Below are 21,743 nucleotides of genomic sequence, written 5' to 3'. Positions count from 1 at the left end.
CGGTTAAAAAAAATCAACCAGTAAAATGAAATATTTCAGCATAAGCTGATGCATGCGGTTTTTTTAACAGCTAGTACGAAATACGCTCGTTTGTGTTACGAGAATTCGTATTTACCTCTATTTACGAGCATGCATAAACAGCCTTCTAACGGTCAAACCACTCTGATTTATAAGTGATAATTTTCTGTTTCACGGCAGGAGAACGGTAGTGGGTGGAAATCAGTGTTTGCTCGGAGCCAGAAGAAGAACTGAACCACAGAAAAGCAGCTGGCCACATAAACAGATGCCTCACGGGTGGTGTGGTGGTGATAGGAATGTGTCCGTGGCGAAATCTGAACCTGGACAAACAGTTCTCACTGAACTGGTTGAACTGCCGGACAACCCTCGTGTTTTATAACCCCTAAAATAGTTGGGTTTTTTTTTTCAAATCGTCGCTGCGCTGTGTAGAAATAAACACGAAGTAGAAACAAACCACAATGAGAAGAAAAAATAACAAAAGAAAAGGAGGGGGACTTGGTATTTTACACCGAGCCAGCAACCGAGGCGACGTCACGGCAAGGCAGCTCTGTAAACAGATGCCACATGCAGAGAAAGAACAGCGTGCCCGAGACGAGAGCTGAACCCAGGACACTCAAACAAAAGAAAAGAAACTGAAGGAGAACTGCACCTAAGGACAAGTTTAACGCTGAAGTACGAACATGTAGAAAATCTGTGCAAGGACATTGGTATGCGCGACAAACGTTGACGGTAGGTCGTAGAGGACATACATCAATGTTTTTATGCCGACTGTTGCCACCACCGAGGCACGTGAGCACCACCCCGACACTGCTCCTCTGCCGTCTGAAAGGCAAAGTGTTCATGACGCCACTGAAGTGTAGGTGGTATATTCTCTTTCTCAATGGGCGAGCGACTCGTCTGAACATCACGTGCTACGTTCCACTTGCCATCAGGATGAGTTTTGAAGCTCGCGATAAGTAATATACTGTCACGATACCGTCTACAGCTGGCATCTCACACGTCACATGTACACTAAATATCAAGTATGTCATTTTCGGACTAAAAGTCACGACTGTTTTCCCCAGCGGCTTAATTTTTCGATGAGCTCCATGTCATCAGAGTGTTAACACTGTTACAACACGAACATTTAACGTTGTTACAATGTGAACTGTTCACATTTTCAAATCAAAGCCTCATACAATTGAAGCATTCAGATCAGTTGCTGAAGACACACCCTCATCATGCCGAAAACGAGACGAAATGCCTTTGATGCAGCTTCAGGTTGTATATATTTGCGGCTTATAAACCATTCCGGGTTATTTCTGAAAAAAGTTGAGATTAAAAAACATTTAGAGGGTGCGGCTTATATACAGATGCGCTCAACAGACTGAAAATTAAGATACTTTTTTCAAGGGGGAGATAATGGTGCCCTTTTGATTCGGTTGCTGCATATAAAAATTTCACGAACTTCTCTAAGGTGATTTAAAATGATCTGTCATGTTGGCAGGTCCGACAACAAACTGTATTGTAGCAGGCACGACAACAGACTGTACTGTTCGCATGTCTGACAACAAACTATAAAGCATCCGTACTTCTGACAACGACTCTACTGTCTACAGATATTACAAGAAACTGGATTATCCGCAAGTCTGACAGCAACTGCACGTGCAGTAGTCAGCAAACGAGATATGTCTGACGCCGATGCCAGTCTGCTGTATGTTATTTACCCCAGGGGCATCTTCACCACTGTTTATACGGTCCCATAGGTAAACCAACATCTAGAGTCTGGACACACACCACGGAGACAAGACTCTCTTGCTCTTGGTTTACCCGGGACAACGACTTTACCCTCGCCCCATCAATACAGCCTCTGGAGTTGGAGTGTCCAGAGACCGACTGGCGTCTGAACCTGAACTCTCAGGCCTCAGCCCCCCCAAATACTCCCTTCCAGCTGTTCATTCCTAACCCTGCTCGTTACAGACTCTTCTCATACCTGAGGCTCGGATCCCACATTACAGGTACCAAGCAGCACGCATACCGCCAGCGACACCTTTCTCTCTCTCTCGCTGTTCCTCGCTCCCTCCCCACGCCTCCAAACCTTTACCCACTCAACGTGCTTACTTCAACCGGCGGCACTGTCTGGCCTCAAAATATCACCGCGCCCTTTACCTGGACGAGCTACCCGCTTGTTTGAGGGAATGTGCATGTTTATAATGTAGTGCGTGCGCGCGTGCGCTCTTGAGTAAAAAGTGTGTGTGACCAGAATCTTTTTGCTTCCACGAATAGGCCTGTACCCTGGACCAGAAGTGCTGAGTGTGCAAGTAGCGCACCTCGCCAGCCAGCAGGACAGCGGCATCAGTCTGCCAGAGCCGGGGGTGAGGTCACAGAAGGTTACGCACGCGCTACGTACGACGAGTGCTGTTACAGGAGACAAGCGGCTTACACCTTGCGGCTTTTGCCATGTGCAGAGACTATAGGTCCCTGTCTGTATAGGAGACTACAGGTCCTTGTCGTGCGTGTGAGACTAAAGGTCCCTGTCTGTGTGTGAGACTACAGGCCAGTGTCTATGTAGGAGACTATAGGTCCCTATCGTGTGTGTGAGAAGACTACACGTCCTTGTGTAGGAGACTACAGGTCTGTGTCCTTTTTGAGGCTATAGGTCCTTGTCCTGTTTGAGACTATAGGTCCCAGTCCTGTGTGTGAGGCCCCAGCGACGGCGTTTACATCTCCTCACACATCGATCGTCGCTTTCCCTCCTACTTGTCCTATTTCGGTTGTGAGCGCGCTTGGCGTCTCTGGCGGAGTGAAGATGCCCGGAGACATAAACAAAAACCCTGCTGTACCCAATAGCCTCGTCATCTGACACGCTAGCCCAGGGCATGTCGAAGAACATGCTGCAGAGATTAGCCCCATAATCTGAAATGTTAGCCGACGAATGAATTCTGAGAACCTGACGTTTTTAAACCCGAGACTCGTTCCATGCACACAAAAAAAAAAAAAGGGCCGTCAGTCGAGGGTGGGTGGGAAGGAAGAGTGTACAGAAACAACGGATGAACGTGCACATCTCCGTGTAAGAATGCTGCACAGGCATGCATTCAGGGTTCTCGTCGACTTCGTTGGCTTTTAAGATAAAAGTAGACCCACATGGTTCACTTCACAATCTGCCACAAAGAACACTCATGACCATCTAACCTTCTCACCCACCCCACACACAATAACTTGCTTTACAGATAAAATCAGAAAACAGCATTTCTTAAAGGCCTTATTGTAAAGCTGTTTTGGATGGCACCTGCAAGCATTCATGTGTTGTGGGCAGTAATGACGGAATTCCTCTGAGAACTGGTATAGTTCCCGATGGTGGTGTACAGGCTGCCACTCAAGGCCGAACAGTCTCTCTTGTTCCGCGCTATCTTCTCCATTCCTGCCAAATCGGAACTTCCCCTGGGGTTGTTTTCCACACACACACACAAGCTTATGTTCTGGTGCTAAGAAAATGACTAACCAGAAACACCTGCAGCACTCACACACATGCGCGCACACAGTGATACAGGTGAAGGGACAGGTGCAACTGAAGCACATGTGCACCAGACCACGGCATCATTGACTTCATCGCCCATCCCATCAGTACTATATCTCCCACTATGCAGGCCAAGGTCGAAGGTGTGTATAGAAGACACTTGCCGACCTGACTCACTGGTGTAATCAAGAACATAAAAACAGACGGGCTTTTATCAAGGGCGTAAAGTGGGCTGTAAACATCGTTGTTTGTCGAGGGTTGAGAAGAAGTGAGTTTTGTTTCCGACCAAAAGGCGATCGCAATGAAACAAAAATAAAATGCGCGAATGGCATCAGCACGTGGTGTAGGGTTGTTTGTGAACTGTTGATGGCGTGACACAGTAGACACAGCGGAGCTCTGCGGTTACTGGCGGTGACGTCATCAGCAGTCACGTTGAAAGAGTGCACTAACTGCTTAAATGACGTCATTACGGTGTCGCCCTCTGCTCTCCCTCTGTGTGTGTGTGTGGGGGGGGGGGGGAGAAAGGCAGTGGAAGAATGAGAGAAATCTCACTTCAATCAAGATCTCAAAACACCACCGAACTCCCTCTGTTCCCAACCACATTTACTCCGCAACACATTCTACCTGCTCTTGACAATCAGTGGACGTCGACAACACACACTACACACAGCTGCTTTTTTCTCAACAAAGTCACACAACAAGCACTACTGTTATGTTGGCTTGAGTCACGATAACCCAATCTTTCATCCTTGAACTTGTTTTGTATCTTTTTAGTCCGTTTTATCACATTCTAACTCAAATTTTGTCCTGGAGATGTAGCGTCAACCGTTTCGTGCCAGAACTGTCGTCAGTTGTTCCTTCTCCAACTTTTCTGTAATATCTTTGATTCACAAACTTGAAAACAATGAGCCAGCTCTTTTGCCCAGGAATTTCTTCAGTCCTCTTTTGGCTTCACACGGTTTCATAAAATCGAAAATGAAAAAATAGTTTGACAATCAGCGATATGCACTTCCTCGGAAATTGGACCAAGGACAGATTCGACTCCATATGCCCCCTATATCTCTCCGTGTCAAGACAAAAAATATTTCGACTTCAGTCGGATGACTTCTCGATGAAGACGAGCTGACTACTACCTACTTCAGTCACTTTAGTCCAGGGGCGGGGAACCTTTTTCTCCCTCCAAGGCTCATTGTGAAATTTATAGCATCATTCGCGGGCCATACACAATTATCTGCGTAAAAATTATCATACTTTATTGGGTCGAACTGTAGTTTCGCTATAGTATATTAGCACTTTTTGTAATGTGTTCAACCCCACCCTGTCTAACACTGCTCTTCTCTGAGTCACCACAATCCGCCTTTTCATAATTAGCAGCGAAAATTACTCATTAACCCAAACGAATTTTTACCAGCCAAAGCTTTTTCATTTGCTCATCCCTTTAGAAATCCATTAAAGACATTTGGACATTTGTAGGCCTGAACTTGCACAATGAGGTATACAGCAATGTCGACGATTAAAAAAACAACAACAAAAAAACAACAACTATATCATGGCAAAGAACGCTACATATTAAAAACCAATATTAGACCAGACGTGGTCTACCACCGGCTTGAGGCACATGCACGCGTAACTCTCCAAAATTGTCCACATAGGCCAGGGGCAGCCTACTAGAAGCAGACGTGTCTGTCCCGTCATGTACTCGTATGTGTCCTGTCTATCCGGATCCCCGTATTGTAGTTCCTTGATTGTTCCTTAAAATGTTACTATTATTATTCCTTTAATGTACATTTATGTTGTTATATTAAAAAGATGTACTGAAATCTGCGGTTTCCTTGGCGGGCCGGATGAAATATTTCGCAGGCCAGACGTTTCCCACCCCTGCTTCAGTCGTATCCGGTATTAGAACCATTTGAAGTCGGCTTTAGAGCCTGCGAACTGTTCACGACGACCATTAGGGCGGCCAAGAAGACAGTATCTTAAGATCATCAGCTCTGCGTACATCCGTTGTGCTAGCGTGTCCGACAAATGGCGACTATACACAATTCCGAGGCAGTGTAAATTTACCACGTACAGCCGTGTAGGATGTGAGACTTCTGAGTTGGGTGGTCATTCAGTCACGCATCAAGTTACAAGTGATGACACAGCGGATCATCGTGAACGATGCAAGGTGACAATGATAGTCGAGGTTTATATGACTACAATGACAGAAAACTACCGTATGAATCACCAAACCCTTTTCTTAGCTTTGTGTTCCTAAAGGACATGTACTTTAAAACACGTGACTATTGTCTCCATACAAATTACCAAACATAATCACAGTCAACAATAGTGTTACTGATTTGGAAGAGTGCAATTATTTTGTGTACAGCAGCCGAGGTATCAATGAAACGCTGAGAGCAAGGAGGAGGAGAGAGTATACAAACATCCTATACGATTTCTTTCATGGCATTTTTCTGCGCATCACAGTCCCAGAAAAAAACAACAGGGAAAACAATGAGAAACAAACAACAAAAAATACCCCCTCCTCATAAATAAAAAAAAACAGCAGGAGAGAGGAGGAGGAGCAGGACGGGTCAAACAGGAGGGGAGGGGAGAAGAGGAAGGAGGCTTCTCCAGCAAAGATCGATTCTCAGCCTCGACAGCCGCCATGTTGCAAGCAGAGACAGAGGAGGGGAGCTGCAAGATGAGGCCAGCGCGGCAGCAGCAGCATCGACTGACCGACCGCCAGACCCAGGCCGCCATGACGTCACGATAGGACGCCAGCAACAAACTGTGAGGCTGCGCATGCCCCCATACCTCGCGTGCCAGGGGTCAAAGATGCGGGTTCATCTGCTGGACCCTCAGGGCGTGAGGGAGGGGGGAGGTCCCGCAGATGTTCTGTCACGACGTTCAGGCCTTGACCGCAGGGCACGCTGGCTTCAGCGAGTATTGTGTCAGAGGGTGTCACCACTGCTAACATACCTCAGGAATGGACGTGGGTACTGCTGACGGCAGGTTTCGACACCTTCATCTCTCACTAGTGTCTGCCATTAGGCCTGTTCACAGAGATCACGCCCCCCACCCCATCTTTCACCACTTCTCTCCCCAAAACATGAGGATTTTATGCACTTTGGCCATGAAAGCTGGAGCTTTTATCACCGAACTGAGAGTAATTCATTGCCCAAGGCAATGAGATTAGGAGCAAGCATCTTGTTTCTGTTATTGTTATTTTACTGCACAGAATTTTTGCCACCGTTTCATAACAGGACATCAGGGGCAAGCAAGATCTATAGCAACATCCTTGGCCTTAATTTTGCCATATTGCTCCTGAGGCAATGACAATCCTCGCTTCCTGCATTCAATCCCTGGAGGTTACAAAGGACCTGTTGAAGGATGTTCATCTTCTGTACTGGGAGGAATCCCATTGTTTCCTCATTCCTTCTCCCCCTCCAACATCTATACACAAACGATCTGTAGGTACAGTCCACAGCCCACCTTCCTGAGCGTCTGTGAATGTAGCAAGTCTTAAGTACGGAGGTTAATGTTCAACATGTGTGCATCAAGAACAAGCTTTGCTTGTCAGGATGCTGGTGGATGCAGTGGGGGGAAGATGCAGGCTGTGAGCTTGATAGCTATTGTGTTGTTGGCATTCAGAGGGGTAACAATTTATCAACACACACAAACTTTCAGTGCTTGCCACCTGATCCCTCTCGACCTCTTGCATGTGTTTGCTTGGCAAAATGCACCCCAACTACTTGCTCCCTATTAACCACTAAGCCCATAGACACCAGATGTGTGATGCCAAAAATGTGGAGAGGTTTCAATGCTGCCTTCAGATAGTTTATTTAAACAGACTCCCTCTCTCTCACACACACACACAAACTGTGCACTCACACACACATGCATATATACAAACTGTGCACTCACACATGCATATATACAAACTGGGCACTCACATATACATCTGCACAAACTGCATAAACACACTAGCATACATATACATAAACTGTGTATGCATCAAATGCACACACAAACTGCATGCACACACACAAAAACTGTGCATAAACACACAGGCATATATATATAAACTGTGCATGCACATCCCACATAGATATCCCAGATAAACATTACAAACAAGAGGAAACTACTCACATAGATTATCCCCATTAACAGCAGCTGCACGCTCTTTCGCTTTAAAGTGACTGGGTGCTTTTCTTGTCAGAAATGCCAAAATCAAGAGAGCAAGAGACTGGGACAAGAAGGTTTTACCTTTTTCCTAAAAAACTCCCAGAACAAAAGCAAAAGTAAACACTGTACTCACTTTGAGGTTTTCAGCATACAAAAGGTTCCTGAGAATTCGACACTGCCTTTTTTCACTAGCCATATTCTCTAGTACATTTTCAAGGAATGTGAGGATGTCTTTGATAGGCGTGTTGCTTGGTAAAAGTTCCAAAGCCTGAAAATTCAAAAGGTAAAAAAGCACACAAAAACTACTGTGGAATGCTGCTGCTGGTAAAAAAGAGGCATGCAAAACAACTCTAGCTGATGAAAGAATTTAGCAAATACAGCAATGAAAAAAAAGACAACACTTAATTTCTGTTAGCTGACATCAGTTTTGAAAAACTTAAGGCACTATTCTCACCTTGGCAACATCAATTTTGTGCGCATGGTCCTCAAGAAGCTTGAGTGCAGCTGGGACATTGGGTTTTGTTGTGACTGCGTTGCCTGGTGCCATTCCAAACATAGACATGTCAGGTGGCTGCAGGTACATCTTTAGGAGATAAATGTACACCTGCAACACGTTGACAAGAAAGAGTGAAGTTCCTGAAAATGTTTAAACTCCAACATTAAAAAATCAGTTGACTCACTCTCTCCCTCTTCCACATATACCATACCGTCGAATACACTCACAAACACCTGTGAAATTATTTGCAACTTCTCCATGCCTGCACCAATCCAATCTTTCTCACCTCATGAACAAATCCAGTGTCAAACTGTCTACCAAAGATGAGTAGCTCGCACAAAAAAGCACACTCTTATAATATTACACTTACGTCTTTATTTTCCTCCTTTTCTTTATCATAGTGTTCTGCACAGTACCTGGAAAAAGGTTGAAAGTCAATTCTTATGCAAGTTCTGGGGTCTTAAATTACCAAACAGAATAAGAAACCAATAATACCTTTTAACTTTTTTCTATGATCATACCGTTTGAACCTTTCTTCCACTTTCGAAAATAACATTGACCATAATATTTAATAATATGCATACTATGCATAGTATGACTTGAATACTTTTATAGTTTATCATTCATAACTAGCGTAACAATTAGTAACAGGTCAAGCAAACAAAAAAAAATTTTGTTCATGAAAAATATGTTATATATGCAAACACATCTTAGAACAGTAAACAATTATCCTAAAATAATTAAAACCATGCTGCTCCCACAATCCTACAGAGTATGTCTTAAGATCTTAGAACTACAACATCCCTGCCAGCACCCACTCACTGTTCGGCCAGATGGTTGTCCTTCAAGATGTGAATGTATATTGTAAGTGCCTGTTCATGCCTACCCAGTCTCCCCAACAAGATGGCACGTTCTTCATGGAAGCCTGTCACACAATTTACTGTGCCTTTCAAATCATATACATTTAGCAATAGAGGTGCCCTGTGCATGGGAAATTTTTCCATTTGCACATCTATTAATATCCTCCTGTCTGTATGTAACCATCTTTAAACAAAAGCTAATACAACTTTAAAATAAAATTTAGTCATGATGCACTGAAATGCAAGGACTGAAGCATTTGCTATTGACCAATAATTGGACTGTCTTTTATTTTGAAAATCTTCTACTCAAGAACTTTGCCGTTTTATGAAAGGAAGTACAGAATTAAAAAAAAAAAAAAAAAGCAGAATGAATTCTCTATAGTTGCTGTGACATTTATTTCTTCAGTGCTGTCATGATTGAGTTAAGGCATCTCAGTTAAAAAGCCAATTACTGTACAATACAGTTACTGAAATACATCAAGAAAATAAACATTAATGAAATAATTTAGCTTAATTGATTATTCTTTTCGCAAGATCTCATAAAAAAAAAATCAACCAATCAGCCAAGCAGCAAATGACTATGATCAGCTAAGCAAGGGGAGCAACTTGTAAACACAATCTGATCGATTCATTGATTCATCAGAAACATATTGCTATGCTTAACAGGCTCTTGTTTAAAAAAAATGGGAAACACTATGTTATATACTATTTATTTGAAAAACATACCCTCAAGTGGAAAGGCAGTCAAAAGCCTCTCAGGAACATAATGTTTAGATGTGTGCAGGAACTTGATAAGTTTGGCATGAACTTCCCCAAGCTCACCAGATTCTTTTCCTGCCCTTTTAGGCTCATTACCTGCTAGAACAAACATCCTTTAAATACAGGTCTTTAGAGGACAGCATCAAAGAGTAAATGCCCCTTTCAAGGTGACTGGCTGCCTCTCTTCAGCACAAGCATAGATCACATTCTTCAACTCTATGGTCCGATAACTTTGTAGCACACTTTGTGCTTATTCTTTCGTCATCTTTACAATAAATGTACTCAAATCAAGTGGGTGAGTTGGTCTACAGGAAGCATATAGCAATACAAAATTTAGCTAAAAGTGTAAATCTCTGTTTTGAAAATAAAATTAAAAAAAACTACCAAACAAAAACTTTCACAAAAAATACAAAGAAACCAGCCAACCTACACAAAATTTCTAGCATCAGCTGAAAAGCTGCCAAGAAGATTAAACTATAAAATGTCTTTATTATGTCTACGTCTGATTCCTACAAACCTTCAGGCAAAGATTTGATGTAGGCATCCATGAGAACTTGGACTCGATTTTGTAATAAAAGGATCAATCTGTTGTGAAACTCTGGTGTTTCGTCGTTAAGGTGCATGACTATATGCTCCTGTCAAATACAATTATGCATCTTTAAAAGGCAAGTTGATATATTATGTTGCACTTTCTGAAAACATTCCATCCATTTATACTTAAAAAAATGAAAAAAAGGTGCACTGAAGTATGGCATACGTAAAGCCAGGGCCGCCGAGAGCCAGCCCGGGCCCCGGGACAGACGACCTCTCGGGCCCCTTGTACTTGTAATCGTAAATTATTTTCCCAGAAAAAGAAAAGGAGAAGAAGAAAAAAAATCCACTGACCAATGTTGGCCCCCTTGACAGCCGCGGGCCTGGGTACACCAGACCCCCCTGTCCCCCCCTCTTGTCAGGCCTGCATAAAGCTAAATTTTAACTTCTATTTTGTTTTAAAACTAATGGTCCCACAGCCATGTGGCCATATGGGAAAAGAACCATGTGGTTCACCTTGTTTAATGTATGAAACTAAGGACCGTGCCCAACCCTCTCATTCCACTGCATTTTACACTTCCTGGTGAATCACTAACCTATTTCTGCTGGGTAAGCAGAGAAAGTTTTCAAGGTTTGGTGCTGATAAAAGTACTTTATACAAATTGTAACCGAGTCATACTTGATCTTACAACCACTTCAGAGCTATCTAATAATTGTTTCACAAAAGACAGGATTTCAGAGAATCTCCAAATAAGCGTACTAAAGTGAAGTTTAAGAAAAAGTGACAAATAAGAATTGCACACACACACATACGCTGCATAATAATAGTCTCTTTAGCTGCTATATATTAGGACCACAAAGCAAAATCAGACAAAGAATACAGATGAACCTACCAGGTATGGGATAGCTAAAGATGGATTAATTTTTTCCAGGTAGTCAAGAACCTTCTGTCTTGGCAATGACTCTACTTCAGGCAAATCCTCTGTGAAGATCTGACCACAAAAACCAGAATTCGATAGTCTTCCCATAAAACATTTGCAACGAGTAAAACTAGACAAGCAAAGTACCTCTGAGTTTGATTTAACTCTGCTCAATATCTACGGCCTCACAAATCCTCTATAGGCATAGCTGTGGATCATTAAAATAACCCCCTAGATATATTTTATTTAAAGAACCATGCAATACTTCCAATTACTTCAAATATATGGCTTATAGCTAATTCTAAGGTAAGCTTACTTCTGCTTTATAACTACAGTTTATAGTAACGCTGAGGCAGCCCTACCTAAAAGCTTATGTTGCTGAGGTAGTCTTACCTCTACTTGACAACTAAAGCACATAGCCAACTCTAAGGTAACCTCACCTCTGCTTCATAACTACAATTCATAGGCAGTATATATTTAAACCTAATCCAATAAAAATAGAGAAAAATGTTTCATTAAAGCAGAGTGCAAAATTTAATAATGACCAGTACACAGAAGCTCTGCACCAACATTTTACGCAGATGTTATAACATTTTAAACACCTTTACACATTTAAATGCAAAACTGAACAAAGAGGTAAAGAGGATGACAAGAACCGACAAAAGATATCACATAGAGAAACTGGCAGATGAAGCAGAAAATGCAGCAAGTAAAAATGACCTGAAGACACTGTACAAGATAAACAAACAGCTAAACAACGGGTTTAAGAACAGTGATGTGCCAGTGAAAGACGTGAACGGTAATGTCGTCGAGGGAGAGGCAGGAAAACTACAGCGCTGGAAGGAACATTTTGAGTCGGTTCTGAACAGACCAGATCCCCCTCAGCTTGCAGACATCCAGCCAGCAGCTATAGACCTTGACATCTGCACAGACCCACCAAGCCTGGAAGAAGTGACAGCAGCAGTCAAGACAATGAAGAGCGGCAAAGCACCAGGGGCAGATGGAATAACAGCAGAGCAACGAATGGAACACACCGCTGTACATCAATTTCATCGACCTGGAGAAGGCTTTTGACAGCATCCACCGCGAGTCCTTATGGAAGATCCTGAGGCATTACGGAGTCCCTGCAAAACTTGTTCAGGTCATTGCAATGCTGTACAGCGATTTCAAATCCCAGGTTGTCTGTGACACGGAGCTCACAGACCCCTTCAACGTCAGTACCGGGGTGAAGCAGGGCTGCATTCTGTCGCCGTTCCTCTTCATCCTGGCCATGGACTGGATCATGAAGACTTCCACCGACAGCGAGAGGAGAGGGCTCAGATGGACCATGACTATTTACAGCAACAACAGCACTGGAAGACTTGGACTTTGCTGATGACATTGCCCTGCTGTCACACCGCCACCAAGACATGCAGGAAAAAACAAAGGCCTTCTCAGAAACAGCTGGAAACCTTGGCTTGAAGGTCAGCACAAAAAAGACTAACAGTATGAGAGTGAACGCCAGAGTCCAAGACAGCATCAAACTAAATGGAGAAGAGATGAGGAAGTTGACAGTTTCACCTATCTTGGGTCCAAAATGTCAAACACTGGGGATGCGGAGGTGGAGATTCGAGCCCGACTGGCGAAAGCCAGTCAGGCCTTTGCCTCACTCAGGAGCACATGGAAGGCAAAAAACATCAGCCAGAAGATCAAGCTGAGAATCTTCAAGTCAAATGTGATCAGCACCCTCCTTTACGGATCAGAATCTTGGAAGATGACCAAAACCATCAGTAACAAGCTTGACGTCTTCCAAAACAGATGCCTCAGGCGCATACTTAACATCTTTTGGCCAAACACCATCACCAACGAAGAACTCCACCGAAGAAGTGAAACCGAGTCCATCACCACGCAGGTTCAACGAAGGCGTTGGCGATGGATTGGACATGTGCTCCGCCAGCAGACAGCAGACCTTTCCAGAGTCGCCCTACGATGGACTCCAGACGGCCGAAGAAAACGAGGCCGCCCAAAGGAAACTTGGAGAAGAACAGTGGAAAGGGAGATGAAAGGAAAGGGCTGGACATGGGGTCACCTAGAGCGTGTTTCAGCCGATCGACATCGGTGGCGGACTCTGGTTGAGGCCTTATGTGCAACCTGATGCACAAAGAGGAATAGATAGATAGATTACACATTTAAATGCATGTCAACAGAAAAAACTTCTAAATGCTAGATCTAACATCAAGACTAAAGAGGTTTTATTGAAAGATGATCTAGATGTAGTCACAAAATATTTTAGATGATAGCCACACTTCAAACTCACTTTAATTCCGTCTTCAGGATGATTTTTTAGAACCCACTCTGCATACTCGAATATGATGTCCAAATGTTCCGACCCTAAGATTCAGATAACAGTGAAACATGATGAATTTCACACCTACTTTCACATGCATGTGTCCTAATAAGCAGGCACAGAGGTACAACAACATGCACACAACTAACCAGGCACAGCTTCATGACTCATCCCTTTCTTTCTCTGATATTACAATAGTGATGATGCAGCATTAATAAACATTACACCAGCGGTTCTCAACCTTTTACTTGTGACTCCCCCTGACGAACAAAGGTTCGTCTGCGCACCCCCCCTTAGCCAGCAATGTAAGCTAATTTCACTAATAGCGGTATTGGAAACTTTTAGAAAATGACCACCTTCGCGCCCCCACCGTTTGAGAACCGCGGCATTACACTGACCTATGATCCTTAGGGGAACTCATTAATAATAATAATAAACGTAAAATTTGTATAGCACATACTCACACTCCTAAGGAGCAAGCTCTTAGCGCTTAAGAACAAGAATGAGACATGGACAAAAAATGAGGGACAGAGGAACAAACAAACAACATATGAACTATGGAAGGATAATCAACAATGACGAATGAAAAAAGTAAATACAGAAAACGAAAAGAGAAACCAAATAACAAGGACTGAGAGTATTGTGATTTGATAGGAAGATTAGCAGAGAAGTAGCAATAAGCGGAAAAGGGGGAAAGGGTGTGAAAAAGGACTCGTATTGTAAGAAGTGGTGTTAAGAGTAATGCTTTATAAAGAGGTGCATTTTCAGTGCACATTTAAAGGATTCAATAGTGGGTAGGTGGCTAATATGGAAAGGGAGAGGGTTCCATTGTTTCACTGCACAATAAAAATCCTGCAACCATATGTTGTTGTTCTGGTGACAAGAATAGCTAGGAGACAGTTGCCAGGTGAAGTGTGGAGTTGTCTAGCTGGGATCTCCAAGGGAAGAGAAGTTCAGAGAAATAGTCAGGGCAGAAGCCAGCAAAGAAATTAAACAGCACAGACAGTTAATACTGAGTGCGAGAATGGATGGGTAGCCAGTGCAGAAAACACTTTTTTAAAAAACCCAGAAAACATTCACTGAGATGTTGGGAAATATTTTGCACTGAACTGCACAGTTATTAAAAAAAGTTGCAACATGGTAAACATTTAAGAAGAATATTAACCCAAGATAGTGATACCAAACATGAAACCTGTAAAAAATGGAATTCCAACTTGTACTTTCATATTTCTCAGACATGATAGAAAATGGTAACCAATACTGAGATAGAAAATATTCTGGGACCAAACCTCATATTTTCACCTTTATCTATGCCATGTTTAGGGTTATGCACTTCTGCAATCGGAACATACCTAGATGTTGTAGGTACAGCACTGTTCTTTCATGTCCTTTAGAGGAGAATCGGGCCTCACTGCCTGCTTCATCAACAAAGCCAGAGCTTGGAAGGGAGAAAATAAAATATTTAATTCCATAGATTTATACAAAAATATACAGTTGTAAACAGCATAACAATGACCAAACCTAGACAGTATATCTGTAATGCTGTCTGTCTCCATTTTCAGAGTGAGCTACACTTACAAACAAACTTCAGCTGTCAAGTGAGCTGTTAGGGCATATTTGCCTTGCATGAAGCCCACATTCGACAAAGAACTGGCGTGTTGGGATAAAGGATGGAATTACATTTTACAATACATTTTACTGATGTTAATTTTTTGCTTGACTAGCTGTATAGTATCTCTGTACCTTTTTTATGCAGCCCTTTGGTTTCATACAAGATGACAAGCTCGCTGAATTTCTCCTTTTTCTTTAACACTCTCTCACTCTCCTCTATGTGGCAGTTGTTGTCTTTTAGCCGCAGCAGTGGTGCAACAAGTGCTTCATTTGTCTGCAAAGAGGAAAAAGATAATATGTCTTGCTTCTAAATATTACACATAAAAAATAAAATGTCAATGTCTGCAGAACATCATTGTTGAAGGTATTGTGGACAGAAAATTAAGATCCAAATTTCTTAAACTTGGCATTACTAGGCTTATCAAGGCATTTTCACCTATTCTTTAAAGCTTTTCTCGGTTACTACAGATATAAAATATATTTTCATCGACATGTTAAACTTAAAAAAAAAAAAAAATATCAAATACTCCTATATTATTAACCCTGTAACTACCTACCTATGCAGATTCATTAACTTAGAATATAAACAAAGTACACATTTTAAAGTGATGATGACACAACTACAGACTAGTACTCAACTCTAGCATTCATATAAGGCTCGCCCTCACATTATTACACCTTCTGTAATATGAGGAAAAGACAAAAAAAGAAAATATCATCTTGTTTGTGTTCTCATCAACTGAGTATATATACTAACATTACAGATTAAAGATGAAAGATGCCTTGTTACCTGAAGGTAACACTTGAGGAGAGTTGTGTCTATGATTTGACTAAGCTGTTTTTTAGATTTAATGGTTGTGTTGCCCTCCACAATAGCTGTGGTAACTATGTCATCCTTCTTCATCAGCTCGTTGCGTTTCTGTAGCAATAGGTGCAGAATACGATTGAACAAAGGGAGGCAAGCAAGATACACCTTATTGCAGTATCAAAATGTTCTAGAATTACTCAAGAGAAGGCAATGTTGTAGGCTTTGAAGACATGGGGGAGTCTCAAAAGATACTTTGATAGGGATGATAAAAGAGAATTCAACATGATGCCCTTAACCTTCCGTACACTTCTATGATCCTATAATCATGGAAAAAATTTAATTAAATTCCTTGAATCTGATTATTAAGAGAATATACCAAAACCACAGAACCTGAGTGAGGTACTCAATAAGTGCCATGATTCCTCTTTCCATTTCCTGCCCCTCTAATTCTGGCACTTTTTCTGGGTACTCCAACTTGTTGCGGTAGTCAGGAGGCAGGAGATCTGGGTATAACCCTATAACGTGTGAAGGGTCTGAAAGATGCAGAAGGGTCTGATGTTTACTTAGAAGCTTTCCCAACAACAAGATATAGCTGAATGCATACTAGGCATAATCAATGTTATATGTGCATCTGTTTTTTGTGAAAATTTAACTTTGATCTAAAAATATTAATAAATATTTATAAATATAAAAATATTTCCATTCCCCACCTGTACCAAGCATTGAGAAAAGAGGAAGCGACTCTTCAAATCGGTGCTGACAGAATAGGTGGAATGCATGCAAGTTGTTGATGTTCCTTATACGTTTCTCTTTTTCATGTGGAGGTTCATCAGCTTGCTCCTGAAATACGCAAATCATTACTAAAGTGTCTTCTAAGCTTGTGATAACCACCACTTGCAGCCGGTAAAACTTCATACCATACCTCATACAACTTTTGTCATTTTGAAACCCAAGAGATAGATAGGATCCATTAAATTGTTATTCCAATTTTGGGTAGATATTTTTTATTCAGAATCTGAAAAAAAAAATATTAGCAAATCTCACTTACTGCTAGTTTCAGGGCCAGTTCAAACTGTTTATTCTGCAGCAATCCACGAATTTGTTGAGAAGGTGAGAATGGTTGCAGACGCCATAGATTGTTTTGAGATGCCACATACATAACACCACTGCAATATTCAATGGTCAAGATAAAAGTGGCAGCCTGTTATGCTATTCTTTCTGCATACTTATATACTTTGAAATGACACTGAAGAGACTGAGATTCAAACGCCTCAGCCATTAGAATGAAAACCCCCTTTACTTTCAGTACCATGCTTTTGCTGCATATACTAAACAAACTTGTTTTGTCGCTTACAAGACACATATTACTGCCATCTTAAATCAATATTCTAACAAGACATGATGATAAATATAAGTGTAAGACAGTCTGTCATATTTAAATAATGCCTTTGTCGTTTTCAGTTATATCTGATTGAAGTTTGGTACTTTGATTCATCAGATTTTGTTGCAGCTCTTTGAGGAGCTGGACTTAAATATATTTTTTAAAGGTATAACTTGAAAAGATATGAAATTTAAAGTGTTGTGGTTTCAAGTAAAATATCTCACCTTCCCTGGCAAATGAGGCGAGCCTTATCCAGCTGTAGGTTCTGGATCATAAGCTTAGGTTCAATGGTTCGAACCTCCACGTACTTTGGTAGGACTGCCACCAGATATGGAGGGAAATGCTCTACAAATAATTTCAGAGGATAAGTTTGTGAAATTGTATTATGCCAGTACATAACTTTGATCAGTAAAAAACAACAAAAGCAAAATTTAATTCATGTCTTGACTCCTATTGTCTTATTTAATGGATATTATCAATTAAGTTACCCAACCCGCGTAAAAGCAAAAGAAAATGAGAAGCTGAAAATGAAATTAATAAGCTGCACTTTCCTTAAGATTGTGATAAATTTATGTTAAGTGTTTACCTAAAAATACAGCACTGTCCAGGCCAATAAACATAAACATTTCTGTGTTTAGAGGACAACTTAAAAATAAATATAACCCAGAAAAGTCCTTTTTTTTTTTTACTAACAATAACATCAACAACACAAAGTCTGACAGCCATACTCTTTATAACACAGAGAATAAGAAAAAAAAAAAGAAACAACAAACATACCAGTGTACTATAATAAACCAGAAGTCACAAACTGCTAGGATAAATCATATTCTATTCTCACTGCAGACATTTTAATTGCCTAAGCTTTAAAATATACAAATAACTAATTTTCAATTACATAGCACCTTTTTCCACCCCACCAAACACAAAGGGTTGAGGAAACCGGGGTCCTCAGTGTAAACTACTGCCTCTCAGTCAGGTATCATTTTAAGAAAGAGATGTGTCAGAACTGAAATCTGAAATCATAACACCTGATTGTCACTGTTGTGGTGACAGGCACCTTCATTCCCATGCCACTAGCTGTCCCAACTACAAGCCCAGCAGAGTGAAACTGTCAATCCAAATATACTGACGTTATCACAAGTAGCACTAGTATTCTGAAAAGTGACTGAAATTAAATCTTGATTAAATAAGCTTATCAGAGGGTTTCTGTTTCATGGAGTGTTTGCAATTTTAAGGTATTCATACCAATAGCTAAAGGAATTTCTGTCCAGTTGATGGGCTCACGCTGAGTAGGATCCCCGTCAGAGTTAATGATAATGGACATCTTGTCTCGCTGAAGCACCAAACGGTTATCATTGAGGCGAGCAACAAGTGGCTCAGGCTGATTGTTACCAAGTGGGAAGAGCTCTCTAAGGTTTCCAGTCATTGCCTAAGGATTCACAAATGCATGAAAAATTAATGACACTAGGCTAGGCAGCTACTGGTCGGATTATGGCATGTGTCTTATCACTGAATCTTGATATTTTATTCTTTCTGCATTATGACTCAGTCCTATTCACATAAGTGAAAATTTATACAAAAAATAAAAGTGAAGCTGGAGGCCAGTAAACAAAACAATAAAATGTAAACAATGATAATGGAAGGGATAAAATATAACACTGAATATTCATTTTTTTATTCGACATCTAAAACTTACATTTATGATATAGTAGTCTCTCTTGAAGCCAACACAAAGAGAATCTTTACTCCAACACATTGCATGTGGGTAGTCATAAAGGCTCAGATCACTCTGAAAATCACTCTAGCAGATAAAATTCTATATATCTTTTGTTACTAAAATACGAACAGTTTTTAAAAGTTCCTTAAAATTTTGAAACATGAAATACAAATTCAGTGCTAGGAGTTACTGTCTTTTTAAGAGAATATGATACAATATTCTGGTTTACAGATTCTTTTATGCATTTTGCACTAAAAAGCATTGCCTATCTAAAATATAAATAGATATGTGATATATTTATCAACAGTCCATTTGTCAATATTTATACAGTATGGACCAAACGTAGGTGTAGAGTACAGTACAAAAATACTATGACTATATACCTACTTCTGACGTGTCCGCCATGTATTAATGGTGCTGCACATCTTTTGTATGTATTAAATTTCCTAATGATGGAAGATACCATAATGTACCTAGATATAATTCTGTAAATAGGACAGTCAGCTAAATAAACATAAAATGTGCCCTTGCCCAGCCCTACATACTTACAAGAAGCTCATGAAACTCTCTGTTCTTCCAGTAAAAAAGCTGCACAAAGAAGGAAATATCATCAAGAGACCACTTTGATTCACTTAACATTATATGCGACAAGTTTTGCAGTTATTTGATCATCTGATAAGCACCATAAGTTTGTCACAAACAGTTCATAGAATGATAGTCTGACAGTAGTCTGTTCTTACAAATCTGCAATGCACATAGAAATATGTCTATAAATTTAGCTGCTGCTCACATCTTGTCTCCTCTCCACCCTTTCTAGACAACAAATAGGGGGGTCAACTAGCACAGGTTAATGTCAAAGAATTTAAAAGAACTTTAAAAACCAGCAAGACCAAGATTCACATTTCCTTACTAGCTACTGGTCTACATGCTGAGATAACACTCTAACAGGAGCAATGTAATCTGCATTACATTACAAAGAAAACATTGCTCTTTACCTGTATTTTCCTCTTGGAAGCCACACTCATACGAAGATAATACTGAGTTACACCAGAATCTGTTTCTCTGGGCTAAACACACAGATGAATAAGTGTCTCTGAAATGCACAAGCCGGCACACGCACATGCATGCATACAAAAAAATACTTTCACCAGCCCATGAGCACATTAAATTATCATTGTTACTTAACAGTTTTGCTCAACAGTCAGATACTTATGTCTTAGGCATAGTACATGTGTTGACAATTGAAAAGCATTCAGAAACTACCATGTGACAAAAATATTAAAAATTCTTACCATCAACTGAAACTAAAATAGGAAATTGTAAATTATTTCCAGGCTGTGTGTGTGCGTGCATTAGTGAGAGACAATGACAAAAAAATGCTTATGTGTGGCTGTATGTACATCAACACATACAATAATGGGAGTGCAAAATCATACAAATACAGCAGAACCTCAATTATCCAGTTTAATGACTGATGCACGTCCTCCAGATATTTCAAAATTTATGGATAATTGAAAATAATTTGAAAAGTTTGCAAAGTTAGAATAAATGCAATATCAAGCATTTGATTTCTGATGTTAAATTCCGACGAAAGCTTAGCAATTGCTTCTCTCTTTTCGATACATTTAACAATTTGCAGTTTTGTAGCAATTGACAAAATAACACTTTTTTCCCCCCTCCCTCACCGGACCAAGACATTTTGGTGAGGCCACTTTCTAATCTTGAGATGCAGATGCCAAATGAACAAGGTGTCGCCTACATGAACGGTGTGACCCATACACAATATTTTCCAAGTGTTGAAGCAGAAGACAAATGTCAAAACTTATCGATTAATAGCAGTCATCAGAATATGGAAAAAGGAGAGGGAGAATGTTTGGAATGAGTCCTCTGCATCAGATCAAGTCTAATAGTTTTTCTGTAGTCAGACTCCTTGGTGGCAAAATCTTGGTGGTCTTGTTATGTCTACCAGTTTTGTTTTTTTTAAAGGAGATCATGAATAACCAAATCAACAGTTAATTGAAGACCAGATAATCAAGGTTCCACTGTACACATCTCTATATTAATGCATGTTAATTTCATACACATCTTACCTGACAGTCAACAGCAAACAAAGTTGCTCCTTTGGTCTTATTGACACAGGTGATGAGATTGAAGGTTGTGAGGTCATGTACACTGATGACATTGTCTAATTGTAGAAACATGAACATATATGAGAATGTTTGTGATTGAATGTGTGAGGGGAGGGGGTTTACAATAAAGTACCACCAAAAAAACTAAAAAACTCAAACACTATGGTTCCATATTAATATTTAACAATGACTCCTCTTTAACAAATAATTGTGCCTTTCTCATTTGCATATATACTGTAACCTAACAGCAGTCTACTTAAATTGTGTCACACAAGTTCTCATTAAGTAACATTTTGCTTAGTCTTTAGTTCGGTTTTTAGCACAATACTCAGTTTTAAGGCCTACCTGATAGACTTATTAAAATATACTGTTCAGGCACAGCAACAACCTGCAAAAATATTAAATATTATACAAAATTGCCATTTTATATAATTTAACAACTTACTATAACATGCATACCACAGAAAGAGACCTTTACTCCTAAAGAAGTTAGAAATCAGTCAGCTGTAATATTTCTTTTAAAC

General features: G+C 40.5%; 1 protein-coding gene across 1 annotated transcript in view; it reads right to left on the bottom strand.

Annotated features, from left to right (window-relative positions):
• Nucleotides 1-21,743, bottom strand: part of LOC112570634 (vam6/Vps39-like protein) — a 36,333-nt gene that overhangs the window by 13,223 nt on the left and 1,367 nt on the right. Inside the window, 22 exon segments of the mRNA XM_025249172.1 lie at nucleotides 7,815-7,949; nucleotides 8,136-8,285; nucleotides 8,548-8,593; nucleotides 9,000-9,102; nucleotides 9,764-9,895; nucleotides 10,314-10,431; nucleotides 11,221-11,319; nucleotides 13,544-13,617; nucleotides 14,926-14,967; nucleotides 14,970-15,011; nucleotides 15,317-15,458; nucleotides 15,975-16,103; nucleotides 16,383-16,525; nucleotides 16,703-16,832; nucleotides 17,041-17,158; nucleotides 17,598-17,718; nucleotides 18,619-18,802; nucleotides 19,070-19,162; nucleotides 19,640-19,678; nucleotides 20,086-20,157; nucleotides 21,181-21,275; nucleotides 21,565-21,607. Of these exon segments, the coding sequence (XP_025104957.1) occupies nucleotides 7,815-7,949; nucleotides 8,136-8,285; nucleotides 8,548-8,593; nucleotides 9,000-9,102; nucleotides 9,764-9,895; nucleotides 10,314-10,431; nucleotides 11,221-11,319; nucleotides 13,544-13,617; nucleotides 14,926-14,967; nucleotides 14,970-15,011; nucleotides 15,317-15,458; nucleotides 15,975-16,103; nucleotides 16,383-16,525; nucleotides 16,703-16,832; nucleotides 17,041-17,158; nucleotides 17,598-17,718; nucleotides 18,619-18,802; nucleotides 19,070-19,162; nucleotides 19,640-19,678; nucleotides 20,086-20,157; nucleotides 21,181-21,275; nucleotides 21,565-21,607 (2,250 nt within the window).

The sequence above is a fragment of the Pomacea canaliculata genome, linkage group LG8 (genome assembly GCF_003073045.1).
Source record: "Pomacea canaliculata isolate SZHN2017 linkage group LG8, ASM307304v1, whole genome shotgun sequence".
Taxonomy (NCBI): Eukaryota; Metazoa; Mollusca; class Gastropoda; order Architaenioglossa; family Ampullariidae; genus Pomacea; species Pomacea canaliculata.
This window is presented reverse-complemented; position numbering and strand designations above follow the sequence as displayed.